General features: G+C 42.1%; 1 protein-coding gene across 2 annotated transcripts in view; it reads right to left on the reverse strand.

Moving 5' to 3' along the window:
* Positions 1 to 16,159, reverse strand: part of LOC145348469 (protein phosphatase 1 regulatory subunit 1C-like) — a 48,081-nt gene extending 31,922 nt beyond the window's left edge. For both annotated transcript variants that reach the window (XM_080196654.1, XM_080196655.1), the window contains exons 1-2: positions 16,028 to 16,159; positions 9,062 to 9,128 (exon numbers count right to left, since the gene is read on the reverse strand). In XM_080196654.1, the coding sequence (XP_080052780.1) occupies positions 9,062 to 9,128; positions 16,028 to 16,105 (145 nt within the window). In that variant the 5' untranslated portion in view covers positions 16,106 to 16,159. The remainder of the gene's footprint in view (positions 1 to 9,061; positions 9,129 to 16,027) is intronic.
* Between the last annotated feature and the right edge of the window lie 209 nt (positions 16,160 to 16,368).

The raw sequence follows: 16,368 nt of genomic DNA on the forward strand, positions 1-16,368 counted from the left end.
TGGTTTGTGTAATGGATTGGGCGATATTCACAACCTTTCGTAGTTGATTGCGGTCTTGAGCAGGAGCCATACCAAACTGTGATACAACCAGAAGGAATGCTTTCTATGGTGCATCTGTAAAAGTTGGTGAGAGTCGTAGCTGACATGCTTTAGTCTTCTGAGAAAGTAGAGGCATTGGTGAGCTTTCTGAGCTATAGTGTTGGAATGGGGGGACCAAGACAAGCCATTGGTGACCTGGACACCTGGAAACTTAAAGCCCTTGACCCTTTCTACTTTATCCCTATTGACGTAGATAGAGGTACGTCCTTGTCTATGTTTCCTGAAGCCAGTGACAATCTCCTTTGTTTTATTGACATTGAGGGAGAAATTATTGTCGCTGCACCAGTTCAGCAGATTCTCTATCTCATTCCTGTACTTTGTCTTGTCTTTGTTTGACTCACTACAGTGGTATCGTCAGCAAATTTGAAAAACGAGTTGAAGGGGAATTTGGCCACACAGTCATAGGTGTACAAGGAGTATAGTAGGGGAGTGAGAATACAGCTTTCTGAGGTACTGGTGTTGAGGATGACTGTGGAGGAGGTTTTGTTGTCTATCGTGACTGATTGTGGTCTGTGGGTTAGGAAGTTCAGGATCCAGTTGCAGAGAGAGGTGTCGAGACCCAGGCCATGGAGTTTGGAGATTAGTTTTGTAGGAATAATGGTGTTGAAGGCTGAGCTGTAATCAATAAATGGGAGGTTGACACTTTTTTTTGTTATCCAGGGTTGAGTATAGGGCCAGAAAGATTGCGTCTGCTGTGGATGTGTTGTGGCAGTAGACAAACTGTAGTGGATCCAAGCTGGAATTGATTCGTGTCATAACTAGCCTTTCAAAGCACTTCATAATGATGGAAGTCAGGGCCACTGGACAATAGTCTTTAAGGCATGCTGCTTAGCTTGTCTTTGCCAATGGGATGATAGTTGTCTTCTTGAAGCAGTTAGGGACCTCAGATTGTTGTAAAAAGAAACTGAAGATGTCTGTGAATACCCCTGCCGGCTGATCTGCACAGGATCTGAGTGCACGTCCGGGTAACCCATCCGGGTCAGTTTTTTTTCCATGGGTTGACTTTCGAGAAAGCTTCTCTGGTGTCTACAATGGTGACCCCAAACACAGGTTCATCCAAAGCTTCCAAGGTGGAGGGCATGCTCTTAATCATAGAGGTTTACAGCATGGAAACAGGCCCTTTAGACCAATTTGTCCATGCCACCCAGCCTTTACCACTAAACGAGCCCCAATTGCCTACATTTGGCGCATATCCCTCTATACCCATCTTACCCATGTCTAAATTCTTTTGAAAAGACAAAATTGTACCCGCCTCTACTACTGCCTCTGGCAGCTTGTTCCAGACACTCATCACCCTCTGTGTGAAAAAAATTGCCGCTGTAGATCCATTTATATCTTTCCCCTCTCACCTTAAACCTATGCCATCTATTTTTAGACTTGGCAAAGATAGAACATAGAACACTACAGCACAAACAGGCCCTTTGGCCCACAAGTTGCACCAATCATATCCACACCTACCAGGCCTACCTATAACTCTCAATCCCATTAAATCCCACGTACTCATCCAGAAGTCTCTTAAAAGACCCCAGCGAGTTTGCCTCCACCGCCACCGATGGCAGCCGATTCCACTCACTCACCACTCTCTGAGTGAAAAACTTACTCCTAACATCTCCTCTGTACCTGCTCCCCAGCATTTTAAACCTGTGTCCTCTCATAGTGACCATTTCAGCCCTGGGAAATAGCCTCTGAGAATCCACCCTATCTATACCTCTCAACATTTTATAAACCTCTATCAGGTTGCCTCTCAATCTTGGTCTCTCCAGGGAGACGAGACCTAGCTCCCTCAACCTATCTTCATAAGGCATGCCTCCCAATCCAGGCAACATCCTTGTAAATCTCCTCTGCACCCTCTCAATAGCTTCCACATCCTTCTTGGATTTGGATAGACGTTGACTGTCTACCTTATCTATGGCCCTCATTATTTTATAGACCTCTATAAGATCACTCTTAAGCCTCTTTTGCTCCATGGTAGAAAGTCCCAGTCTATCCAGCCTTTCCTGATAACTCAACCATCAAGACCTGGTAACATCTGTTGGGCTTTAATGTTTCCAAACCAGGGCAGCACGGTGACACAGTGATTAGCACTGCTGCCTCACAGTGCGAGGGACCAGAGTTCAATAATGAACTCCTTACCCTCCCTTAACACCATGGGCACTTAACTTATTTAACAGTCTCCTACGCGGCACCTTGTCAATGGCCTTCTGGAAAACTAAGTTAATCACCCTATTATAGAAAGGATATTATTAAACTAGAAAGAGTGCAGTAAAGATTTACTAAAAAGTGTGAGGTGATGCACTTTGGAAGGAATAATTTGACAAGGAAGTATACGATGAAAGATCTTGACACTGGGAAGTTCCAAAGAACAAAGGGCTCTTGGTGTGTTTTTCCATAGATCTCTGAAGGCAGAAAGGCAGGTTAATAGGGTGGTGAAAAAGACATATGGTACACTTGCCTATATAAATCAGGGTATAGATTACAAAAGCAGAGAGGTCATGATGGAATTGTATAGAACTTTGGTGAAGCCACAGCTGGAGTACTGTGGGCAGTTCTGGTCACCACATTATAGGACAGACGTGAATGCACTGGAAGAGATGCAGAAGATTCACCTGGATGTTTCCTGGGATGGAACATTTAAGTTATTAAAACAGATTGGATGGGCTTGAGTTATTTTCTCTGGAGCAGGGAAGACTGAGGGACAACCTGATTGAGGTGTTCAAGGTTATGAGGGGCATGAACAGGGTGAATAGGGAGCAGCTGTTCCCCTTATTTGAAGGGTCAGTTATGAGGCAACACAAGTTAAAAGTGAGGGGTGGGTGGTTTAGGGGGTATTAGAGGTGATGATCTGGAATGCACTGCCTGGGAGGGTGGTGGAGGCGGGATGCCTCACATCCTTTAAAAAGTACTGGATGAGTACTTGGCAGGCCATAACACATTCAAGGCTATAGGCCAAGTGCTGGCAAGGGGGATTAGGTGGGCAGGCATCAGTGCAGACTCAATGGGCCGAAGTTACTCTTCTGCACTGTGATTCTGTGATTTTAATGCCTTCCCATTGTTCCTAAATGAGATATGCACCTTATCTTAATTGCTGCTGTGTGCACATCCCTATTTATAGCACCTACTCATGCATTTTCAACTGTATTGCTACCTTGAATGATTAAAGAACATATTAGTCCATCCACACTGTGTATGTCTCTACAAATTATATCCTTATTTCCATTATCTCTCCTTTTATCAGCTTTCTGAAAGGGTATTCTGGATTCGAAACATCAGCTCTTTTCTCTCCATACAGATGCTGCCGGATCTGCTGAGATTTTCCAGCATTTTTCCTTTTGGTTTCAGATGCCAGCATCTGCAGTAGTTTGCTTTTATATCTCCTATAGTACTTGCCATATTCTTCTGCACACTCCTCTACATGAAATTTCTTCTGCCACATATCAAGCTATTCCACCAGCCTGTATTTATCCTTTTTAAGTATAATAATACTCTTCTAGACTATTCTCCACACAATCCTTGAAATATACTTACCTTTTGTTGTTATTGGCGATTTGAGATTGTATCGTACACATATAGGTATAAACCACAATTAATGTCAAAAACTCCATTTGATTTAGTACTGTTTTCTGCGGAAAGCCAATGCATTCATTTCTACTATTAAGAAAAATAACCACCCCCTACTACTATATGTTATTCAGCAAATATTATATTTGTGGTGCCACTCTGCATTATTCAATTTGCTCCATCATTGTGACCGTCCTACTTAAGCACGTCATCAAAGAACTTTCAACGGTTCTTGCACTGCAAGTCGCATTTATTATTTTCTTCAATCTTCTCTCAGGGGGAGATACCAGCAGCAGCCAGGCCTGTGACATCACAGTTGGTTCTGCTTTGGGACAGAGTCGGGCAAAGAGCAAGCAAGCAGTAGCAATAAGGGATTCGCTAGTTAGAGGCACAGACAGGCATTTCTGTGGCTGCAATTGAGGCTCCAAGATGGTGTGTTGCTTCCCTGGTGCCAGGGTGAAGGACGTCTCTGAGCGATTGCAGGACATTCTTAAGGCAGAGGGTGAGCAGCCAGAGGTCGTTGTATATATTAGTATCGACAACATAGGTAGGAAAAGGGATGAGGTCCTGAAATGTGAATATAGAGAGTTAGGCAGAAGGCTAATGTGCAGGACCTCGAAGGTAGTAATTTCAGGATTACTACCAGTGCTAGTGAAAGTAGGAATAGGAGGATTAGACAGATGAATGCCTGGCTTGAGAGTGGTGCAGGAGGCGAGGATTTAGATCTTTGGATCATTGGGATCTTTTCTGGGGAAGGGCTGTACTGTTCAAGAGGGTTGGGTTACATTTGAACTGGAGGGGAACTAACATCCTGGCAGGGAGATTTGCTGGAGTCACTTGGGAGGGTGGCATCCAAAGCAGGAGGGAGACAAAAGAGAAGTTTGAGGACAGCATAGAAGTTAAAGAGAGAGTTAAAGGCAGTGTCAATAATCCTAGTACCAGAAGATCAGGCAAAAACAACTCAGAGAGCAAGGGAAGTCCAGATTAAACTGGATTTATTTCAATACAAGGGGCCTGACGGGCAAGGCAGATGAACTCAGGGCATTGATGGGTACGTGGGACTGGGATATTATAGCAATTACTGAAACATGGCTAACGGCTGGCAACTTAATGTTCCAGGGTGCAGAAGCTATAGGAAAGATAGAACAGGAGGTAAGAGAGGAGGGAGAGTTGCACTTTTGATTAGGAAAAAAAATCACATCTGAGAGGGGATATATCCGAGGGTTCGGCCACTGAGTCTATATGGGTAGAACTGAGAAATAAGAAGGGGGAAATCACTTTGATAGGGTTGTACTATAGGCCCCCAAATAGTCAGCGGGAAATTGAGCAGCAAATATGTAAGATTACAGATAGCACCAAGAAAAATAGGGTGGTAATAGTCAGAGATTTTAATTTTCCCAACACTGATTGGGACAGCCATAGTATTAGAGAGTTGGAAGGGGAGAAATTTGTTGAGAGTATTCAAGAGGAATTTCTCATTTAGCACGTGGATGGCCTGACTAGACAGGGGGCAAAACTTGACATCCTCTTGGGAAATAAGGAAGGGCAGGTGACAGAAGTGTTAGTGAGGGATCGCTTTGAGATCAGTGGCCATAATTCTATTAGTTTTAAGGTAGCTTGGAGAATGGTAAGTCTGTCTCAAAATTTGAATTCTAAATTGGTGCAAGGCCAATTTTGATGGTATCAGGCAGGAACTTTCAAAAGTTAATTGGGGGAGTCTGTGGGAAGGCAAAGGGACATCTGGTAAGTGGCATGCTATCAAAACTGTGTTAACCAGGGTTCAGGGTAAAACCATTCCTCTTAGAGTGAAGGCAAGGCTGGCAGAAGTCGGGAACCCTGGATGATTCAGGCTATTGGGACCCTGGTCAAGATGAAGAAAGAGGCACATGACATGCATAGGTGGCTGGGATCAAGTGAATCTCTTGAAGGGTATAAGGAATGTAGGAGTAGAGTTAAGAGAGAAATCAGGAGGGCAAAACGGGGACACAAAATTGTTTTTGCAGATAAGGCAAAGGAGAATCCAAAGAGCTTCTACAAATACATAAAGGGCAAAAGAGTAACAAGGGAGAGAGTAGGGCCTCTTAAGGATCAACAAAGACATCTAAGTGCAGATCCACAAGAGATGGGTGAGATCCTAAATGAATATTTCTCATCAGCATTTACTGTTGAGAAAAGCATGGATGTTAGGGAACTTGAGGAAATAAATATTGATGTCTTGAGGAGTGTACATATTACAGAGAAGGAGGTGCTGGAAGTCTTAAAGCGCATCAAGGTAGATAAATCCCTGGGACCTGAAGAAATATTTCCCAGGATGTTGTGGGAGGTCAGGGAGGAAATTTCAGGTTCCTGAGCCGAAATATTTGAATCATCGATAGTCATGGGTGAGGTGCCGAAGATTGGAGAGTGGCAAATGTTGTGCCTTTGTTTAAAAAGGGCTGCAGGGAAAAACCTGGGAACTACAGGCCGGTGAGCCTCACAAGTGTGGTGAGTAAATTGTTGGAAGCTATTTTGAGAGACAGGATCTACAGGCATTTAGGGATGCAAGGACTGATTAGGGACAGTCTGCATGGCTTTGTGAGTGAAAAATCAAGTCTCACAAATTTAATTGAGTTTTTTGAAGGGTAACCAAGAGGGCAATGCAGTCGATGTTGTCTACATGGACTTTAGCAAGGCCTTTGACAAAGTACCGCATGGTAGGTTGTTGCATTAAGTTAAATCTCACAGCAGCCAGGGTGAGGTATCTAAATGGATACAAAATTGGCTTCTTGACAGAAGCCAGAGGGTGGTTGTAGAGAGTTGTTTTTCAAACTGGAGGCCTGTGACTGGTGTTGTGCCTCAGGGATCAGTGCTGGGCCCACTGTTAATTGTCATTTATATTAATGATTTGGATGAGAATATAGGGGGCATGGTTAGTAAGTTTGCAGATGACACCAATCTTGGTGGCATAGAGGACAGTGAAAAAAGTTATCTCCAATTGCAAAGGGATCTTGATCAATTGGGCCAGTGGGCTGAAGAGTGGCAGATGGAGTTTAATTTAGACAATGCATTTTGGTAGATTGAATTAGGGCAGGACTTATTCAGTTGGGGAGAATTACAGAACAAAGAGATCTAGGGGTACATGTTCATAGCTCCTTGAAGTGGAGTCACAGGCAGACAGAATGGTGAAGAAGGCATTTGGCATGTCTGGTTTCATCAGTCAGAATATTGAAGTTGGGACGTCTTGTTGAAGTTGTACAGGACATTGGTAAGGCCACAGTTGAAATACTGTGTGCAATTCTGGTCACCCTATTATAGAAAGGATATTATTAAACTAGAAAGAGTGCAGAAAAGATTTACTAGGTGCTACTGGGACTTGATGGATTGAGTTATAAGGAGAGGCTGGATAAACTGGGACTTTTTTCTCTGGAGCATAGGGTGCTGAGGGGTGACCTTATAGAAGCCTATAAAATAATAAGGGGCATGGACAAGGTAGATAGTCACTATCTTTTCCTAAAGGTAGGGGAGTCTCACACTAGAGGACGTAGGTTTAAGATGAGAGTAGAGAGATACAAAAGTTCCAGAGGGCATTTTTTTCACACAGACGGTGGTGAGTGTCTGGAACAAGCTGCCCGAGGTAGTGGTAGAGGCGGGTACAATTTTATCTTTTAAAAAACATTTAGATAGTTACATGGGTAAGATGGATAAAGAGGGATATGAGCCAAATGTGGGCAATTGGATTAGCTTAGGGTTTTAAAAAAAAAGGGTGGCGTGGATAAGTTGGGCCGAAGGGCCTGTTTCCATGCTGCAAACCTCTATGACTCTGAGTCTATGACTCCATGATTCTCTCTTCCAACATCAATGCTCAATCATGTGATAAAGCATGATTTGCTGATAAAAACCCTTCTGACTATCCTTATTTAATCCACATTTTGATAAATTTGCTCAGATTATCGCTTCATAAAGCTTTCCGAAATCTGAGCTAAATGCAACTGGCCTGAATTTGCTGCCTGCATCATTACTCTTATTAATTCCCTCAATCTGGATGGCCATAAAACATCAGACAGGGGTCGTGGGTGGAGAGGGGACTGGTGGTGTTGAGATGGCGGCGCGGGCTCGTTGGGCCAAAGGGCCTGTTTCCCAGGTTGATTTTGTTCTTTGTTAATTAAACAATAATAATGATGTGGAGATGGAGTGGACACAGTTAGAAGTCTCACAACACCAGATTAAAGTCCTACAGGTTTGCTTGGTTTCAGGAGCTTTCAGAGCACTGCTACTTCATCAGGTGAAAAAATAATAATACACTTGAAATTCTTCACAGTACCATCCATATTCCTAAAGACAATTGGTACAATATCACAGTTTCCATATTTACATATTTTGTGATCAACCCTCTGGTTACTTTACCAATAACATTGGCTCAGCTCAATTAAATAATAATCTGTCTTCCATTCAAATTCTAACTATGGCAGGTACACTTCTGGTTAATTATTTTGGCCCTGGAGGGAGTGCAGAGGAGGTTTACTAGGCTGATACCGGAGTTGAGGGGATTGAGCTATGAGGAGAGGCTGAATAAACTAGACTTGTACTCGTTAGAGTTTAGAAGAATGAGGGGAGATCTCATTGAGACGTATAAGATGATGAATGGGATGGATAGGATAGAGGTGGAGAGACTCTTCCCGCTCAAAAAAGACAGTAGGACTAGGGGGCACAGCCTCAAGATAAAGGGGAGGCGGTTTAGAACGGAGTTGAGGAGGAACTTCTTCACTCAAAGGGTGGTGAATCTCTGGAATTCTCTGCCCGTTGAAGTGGTGGAGGCTGCCTCGCTAAATATTTTTAAGAAGCGGGTTGATGGGTTCTTGATAAGAGAGGGGATTAAGGGTTATGGGGAGAGGGCGGGAAAGTGGAACTGAGCCACAACAGATCAGCCATGATCTTATTGAATGGCGGGGCAGGCTCGAAGGGCTAGATGGCCTACTCCTGCTCCTATTTCTTATGTTCTTATGTTCTTATGTTATAACAGTAGGATGCTGATGGCGGAGCTTCAGGGATAGTTACACCATTGCACATAAGGGCAGCTTGTTAGGCTCTCCCCATACTGATTGCGTGGCCTATATGCAATGTTCTTTTTACCAGGCACTTTGCAGCTCACAAATTGAACATTCTATATGTCTTGCTCCAGGCATGGAATGCATAGAGGAAACTATTGGTGAACAATCAGGGTATGAAATCATTGTCAAATGCTCAAAAATGAAGATGATAACATTTGACACAGGGAATCATCAGAAGCTTAAGCACTGAACAGGAAGTATTTGATTCTTCAAATAAATATGAATAATGGGATGTACTTAGACTTGTGCCCAACACAAAATGGCTCGATTTGTAACTGTTTTTTAGTTGAGATTGTCTGTCAGTTTGGCGTGATTACCTGATTTGCCAGAGAAATGTTGATGGGGGATCATCAGAATTGCTGGAGTCGGCCTTCTTCTTCGTATCTTAAAGAGCAAAGAAAGAAGCTTCAAATTTCCACACATTTTTGAATTGTTTGAAGCGCTGTTATTTGTGCACCAGAGGCGCAGCATACTCCCCGATCAAGACATCGGTGCCTAATGGGAGTTAAAACAAAATATAACACACACCTCTTAACAAGTGAAATTATTTTAGGACTTTGGTCTGAACTTACTTAAGATACCATTGGATAGAAGTCAATAATAAATACTCATGATACATGATATGCGGTTTATCAGATTAACAGCTCGCAGGTATTAATCCAACTTTACACAATTCGCTTTATGTTCATTAAATGCTTCCTGTGTCTACAATATCTATATCTCCATTCTATCCTACAATACATGTTTCCTGTTTATTTTACACTCCTACCTCCTCCTGTCTGTTTTACAAGTTATGTCTCCACTAGTGTCTCTGACGCTCTGGGTGTCATGCAGTCAGGCGGGATTTTGTAACTATTGCCAATTGAGATTTCCACTGTCTCGCCTCCTCCGATTTCGTGGCGGGCAGGGTGATGGAGAATGCCTGCAATCTTCTATTGCAAGTTAAATTGGAGTAAATTGCCGCACTTGGAGTATTGCGTACAGTTTTGGTCGTGCATTATAAGAAAGATGTGGAGGCATTGGAAAGGGTGCAGAGGAGGTTTACCAGGATGTTGCCTGGTATGGTGGGAAGGCCTTATGAGGAAAGGCTGAGGGACTTGAGGTATATTTTCATTAGAGAGAAGAAGGTTATGAGGTGACCTAATTGAGGCATACAAGATGATCAGAGGATTAGATAGGGTGGACAGTGAGAGCCTTTTACCTCGGATGGTGATGGCTAACATGAGGGGACATAGCTTTAAATTAAGGGGTGGTAGTTATAGGACGGATGTCAGAGGTAGGTTCTTTACTCAGAGGGTAGTAAGGGCGTAGAATGCCCTGCCAGCAGCAGTTGTGGACTCGCCAACTTTAAGGGCGTTCAAATGGTCAGTTGATAGGCATATGGATAACATTGGAATAGTTTAGGTTAGAGGGTCATTAGATTGGTTCCACTGGTCGGTGCAACATCGAGGGCCGAAGGGCCTGTACTGCGCTCTAATGTTCTATGTTCTATGTTCTAAGTTGGTCAAGCTCACAAGAATGCGTGGAAAACCAAACAGGAACTAATAATAATTCTCAAGTATATTCTTCTTTAAAGAGGACTTGATTTTTATAATTTATATCAACCATTAGCGACTTTTATATTCTGAATGTGTGCTATGATTTTATGAATGCAATTTGGACTGTTCTATTATTCTGGAATGTCATATATAGGAAATAACTCGATGCTGCATCTCCAAACCTAAGTAATAAAATTTTAAACAAAGTTGGATTCTTGCTTTAATTGAGAGCAACATTGCTTCCAGGCAAATTGAAAACAAAAATGATTTTAGTGTCAAATGTACATACCAGCTGCTAACATAGCAGAGCAGGTATCTTCTACACTGTCCCTTTTGAAACTTCCAGGGCAGAGAGAACAATGTATAGGTAATGAGCAAATGTTATTCTCCAATGGAACATTAAATTCTCCAAAGTCAGGCATGTCACGGTTTGGATAATCAATAAATCTCACTAACCAATGATCCAATGCATGGGCAATTTTTAAAAATATTCTGCTTTTCTTTTGCTTAACAGATGCATAAAATAATTTACTGTATCCTTATTGAGGATTCCGTGCTGATTATTTATAGAAAGATTTATACAAATTAGTTCATGAGATAAAACTAAGCCAAAATCCATCAGACTTAGGAGCTTGCTGTTTATTATATTTAGAATTCAGGGTGATCAGGAATAAGTAAAATGATGAATTCTATTCAAAGATTTTCGATAGTTCATTAACAGAGCAACAGATCCCCATGGGTGTATTATTGAATGGAATTTAATCGAGGGCTTTTTGTGATTTATATGTGGCATTACAGAAACCTGGGAGTGATGTACAGACTGCAATATGATGGAAGAACTGATATAAAACATTACAGTGAGCAGGAAATGAATTACAGACTGGAATCTAACTGAGAAGTTCCGAGATTATTAATAATACACTTCTAGCCATTCGGTAGAGTTTTTTTAATGCAGAGAGAAAGGTTATTCGGCCTATAAATTCAGTCGATAAATAAAGAATATTATGCCCTCAATTGCATTCAATACTTTAATATACTCTCGCATATCTATTATTCTATTTTTGACTCTGCACTGGATCCTCAACACTCAAACTCTGACATCACAGCATGAAATTCACCTCGGAAGTCAAGAGTCAAATTGATTGATCCGGGTGGCTTCTGCATAAAATAAGTGAAATCCTGGACTGTATAATTGGCTGGAATATAGTTGCTGAGTTTGAGTGGTTTTCATATCGAGATTTAGATGTCTGGGGGTAAGATGCATTCAATGGTTGACATATGGGAGTAAGATACAACAAGAAGTCTGAAATTCAGCTGTTTTTAAATGAATGTGACACTTTTCGTGAAATGTTTTGAATTACATTTTACCAACAGTTAACGCAGATGAATAATAAATGATCCTGCCATCAGAATGATTGAGTGGGTTGTTTATTGTTTTGATTGTCTGTGTGTGGAACAGTATGCATCAAAAGCATGTGGGCCTGACTTTGACCAGCATGTGGTTTAGGAAATAAGTTCCTGCTAATCACTGATTGGACTTAACCCCTGTTGATGCAAGGACATATTTTTGGGATAAATTGTGCCAATATTTAAATGTTCTCTGTCCCTATTCTCAGATATTTTGCTGCTTTAGATGATCAGATAGTGAAACTGGAAACACACATTGGTAGGCTGTCTGTGGTGGCTAACATTATGATCTAATATATTTTAATGCTCAGATACAGCAATTACTTTTCTTCCGATAATGAAGAGATTTGGAAAGTGGGCTGGAAAATCATTTTTAATCAGGATGCTCACATTCGATCCTAGAATAGGTTCTCCTGCTCCTTTTACTTATGTTGTATTTCTCCTCCCAATTACCACCTCTCCCCTGCCATTCTTTGGTCACCGGCATTTGGCCTCTGATCTTCAGGTAAGCGTTCTCCGAAGTGGCCTTCCCGACACACGACAGCGCAGTGTCACTGAGCAGAGACTGATCACCAAGTTCTGCACACATGGGACGGCCTTAACCGGAATCTTGGGTTTATGTCACACTATCGGTAACCCCCACAACTTGCCTGGACTTGCAAAATCTCACTAACTTTCCTGCCTGGAAACAATGCACATCTTTTTAACCTGTGCTTAATGCTTTCTCCATTCACATTGTCTGTACCTTTAAGACTTGATTAGCTGTAAAGACTCACATTCCAATCATTATTCATGTAAATTGAGTATGTGTCTTCATATGCCCTGTTCGTGATCAGAACTCCCACTCACCTGACGAAGGAACATCAGTTCTGAAAGCTAGTGGCGTTTGCTACAAATAAACCTGTTGGACTTTAACCTGGTGTTGTGAGATTTACTTACCCCAGTCCAATGTCAGCATCTCCACATCATTCCTTGGTTGAGCATCCTATCAGCATTTAATGTTGATGTTCTTTTAAAGTTCAAAGCCTTCATGCGACGGTTAAAAATATATTAATTTGGCACAGCCAAATTTGGACGGGGCCACTTACATTCAACCTTATTGTGAGGTCTCTTTAATCTGGGTGAAAGTTTCCACATGGCCTCAGCTTAATGGCGATTGTTAAATTTAGCAGCTCAAGGTGTACACACAGATCACAAACACATTGTCTGCACCTTTAAGACCTGAATAGTAGATTAGCTGTAAAGACTCGCATTCTAATCAGTATTCTGTAAACTATGTGTACCTTTATATGCTCTGTTTGTGATCAGAACTCTCCACTCACCTGACGAAGGAACAGCGTTCCAAAAGCTTGTGGTATTTACTATCAAATAAACCTGTTGGACTATAACCTGGTTTTGTGAGCCTTCTTGTTGTGTTTACCCCATTCCAACGCCGGCATCTCTACATTCTGTCATCAAGCCAATTTTGTTTTCATTTAGCTACCTCACCCTGCATCCTGTGAGATTTAACCTTATGCAACAACGTGCTATGTGGTACCTTGCCAAAGGCCTTGCTAAAGTCTATGTAGAAAACACCAACTACAGTGCCCTCGTCTACCTCTTGGTTACCCCTTCAAAAAACTCAGTCAAATTTGTGAGACTCCACATTTTCCACTCCGCATGTACATTCTCATGCTAGTTGCCAAAGTCTGAGTGAGCAAAGTGAGTATAATTATGTTTATTTGTGAGTCCATGTGTGGATATAGGTTTACATGTCTGCACATTAAATTTTTATATTTATGTTACAGTGAGTATGCACACTCTGCCACTCTGTTTGCTTCTCTGTTTGTGCGCAAGTGCTCACACGATTCTTTCTCAAACTAAATGCCACATTTCATATAAACATATTGGGTCTGCAAGTGTGTGCATTCAGATATGTAAGTGCATGTGTGCATACTGACTATTTTTACAAAGGATGTCTCATTGTGTGACCTTGTGTGAAAGTTTGTGTTTGCATAGATTTGTGTGCCTGAGCATGAGTTCGTGTCTTTACATGTTTCCTTTTCTTGCCTGATGTGAAAATGACTGTGAACATGGAGTGAACGTGTCCTTCTGTTCTTGTTAGCTTGTTTGTGTGCACATGATCACATTATTTATTTCCACACTTGGTAGATTAGTAATTCTGCGTGTGTGTGCATCTGTGTGTGTGTGTGGGTGTGTGTGATTGTGTGTGTTGTGAATGGGGCGGGGGGTCACTCTACACATTCTGAAATAGAGTCATAGAGGTTTACAGCATGGAAACAGACCCTTCGGCCCAACTTGTCCATGCTGCCCTTTTTTTAAAAATCCGTAAGCTAGTCCGAATTCCCTGCATTTGGCCCATATCCTTCCATACCCATCATGCTCATGTAACTATCTAAATGCCTTTTAAAAGACAAAATTGTACCCACCTTTATTACTACCTCTGGCAGCTTGTTCCAGACACTCACCACCCTCTGTGTGAAAAAAATTGCCTTTCTGGACACTTTTGTATCTCTCCCCTCTCACCTTAAAATGAGGATGAAATTCTGAGCGAGCAGTTGTGTATGCATCCATGTGTTTGAGAGTGTGTTTGTGCGCCTGTGTGTTAGAGATCTGTTACATTCAGTTTTCATGCTTTCACTGTGTCCTTTCTTCAATACTTGCTGTTCCATTCTGGCAGCCACCTTAAGGGTTAATTAAGTCTGTTGTATTTAGACAGGAGGAGTTAGCAGTTTGCTACCAATAACAGGAATTCTACTGAAGTTCTGCTGCACAAAATACTGGAAGTTCATAAAAGTCATGAGGGTGGTGAATTTATGAGAAAATGCCTTGCGGCATGTGCAATAAAGATAAGAAAGAACATAAAATAATATTGCCTAATCATGCTTCTGCGTCACAATGTCACTCTATAGGACACAGAATGCAGGTTCCCGCATTCATTCCCAGCTGTCAGTCAGCAGTCAGTATTGTCATCGATCATTTGTACTTGATGGAAAACCAACAGGGCTTACATTTAAACAAATGCTTCCGAGGGGCCTTCATTACAAGATTTTGGAAAATTACTTTCCCAGTACACCCACAGACACCAAGTGGAACTTGAATGTATATATTTTTCTGTCATGTCTGTTTACTCTCCGCCTTGTACTCAATTATTATGATCTATATTGGAAGGCACAGTGGTTAGTACTGCTGCCTCACAGCGTCAGGGACCCAGATTCAATTCCGGCCTTGGGTCGCTGTCTGTATAGAGTTTGCACATTTTCCCCCTATCTCGTGGGTTTCCTTCGGGTGCTCCAGTTTCCTTGCACAGTCCAAACATGTGTGGGTTAGGTTGATTGGCCATGGTAAATTGACCCTAGTATCTGTGGGATTTGAGGGGTTAACGTGTGGGGTTACGGGAATAGGACCTGGGTAGTATTGTGGTCAGTGCAGATTCAATGGGACGAATGACCTCCTTCTGCAACTGTAGGGATTCTATATTTAACAGGTTTTGTGAAAGCTGTAGGAATTATTCTAATTGAATAGTTTAGTAAACATAATCGAGACAGGCAGTGAAGAATTTAATTAGAACCTATTACCTTTTCTACATTTGCACACAGATTACATTACATATTAATTTGCAATCATTGTGGTGGCACGGTGGCACAGTGGTTAGCACTGGTGCCTCAGCGCCAAAGACTCTGGTTCAATTCCAGCCTCGGATGATTGTTTGTGTGGAGTCTGCACGTGTCTCCCCGTGTCTGTGTGTTTCCTCCGGGTGCTCTGGTTTCTACCCACAGTCCAAAGATGTGCAGGGTAGGAGGATTGATCACGCTAAATTTTCCCTTAGTGTCAGTGGGATTACATGGGGACAGGGCTTGGATGGGATTGCTGTCTGTGCAGGTTCGATGGGCCGAATGGCATCCATTTCATTCGATGATTGCATAATTAACAACCCTACCAAAGATCCGGAACAGGCAGAGATGGCCTCATGTTATTCCATACCATCCTGTAAATTCTGGACTGAGCAACTAACATTTAACAATGTATTCAATTTCCAGTTGGATGTTACTGCTAAATCTGCTTTCCCTCTTTAAAGAACATATTCTCGATCCCAATCGCTATGCAAAAAAGATAAAACACTCCTTCTCATGCCACCCCGGTTCTTCTCCCAGTAAATCTTTTACTGACCCACATGTCAAGAAAATATTTCTTTCGATCTATTTCAAAGTGGAATCCAATTGGATATAGTGCATATGATCCTATTGAAACATAAGTTTTAATCATTATTAAAATCACTTTGCTAGCTGTGAGTTCACATTCTACACATTATCCTTGTAGCAGGAATTATCTGGTTACCTGCTCCGCCATCTGTGGGTCCAGACCCAAATCCAGTACAGGCTCGGTGAAATGGATCTTCCGAGCATCATTTGCCATTCCAACTCTCCAGTGCTGTTCACAGCTTACCACTTTGCTGCACTACCTGCACCGCTGCTCTCAGCAGCTCCAGAGCACAGCTCTAGCCCCTCCTCCTCCACATCCATACAAAGGCAGTGAGATTCAGATAACCAGCTGGACACAAGAACAGTCAAACCAGTTTCCAAACAACAGTTTCAGCAAAGATTAGATCATAAAATCTCTCTTCACGTCCCATCAAATACTGCCCGGGGTGGGGCGGGGGGAGAGGAAAGCACCAGGAG

The sequence above is a fragment of the Carcharhinus amblyrhynchos genome, chromosome 9 (assembly GCF_965287045.1).
Source record: "Carcharhinus amblyrhynchos chromosome 9, sCarAmb.v2.hapA, whole genome shotgun sequence".
NCBI lineage: Eukaryota > Metazoa > Chordata > Chondrichthyes > Carcharhiniformes > Carcharhinidae > Carcharhinus > Carcharhinus amblyrhynchos.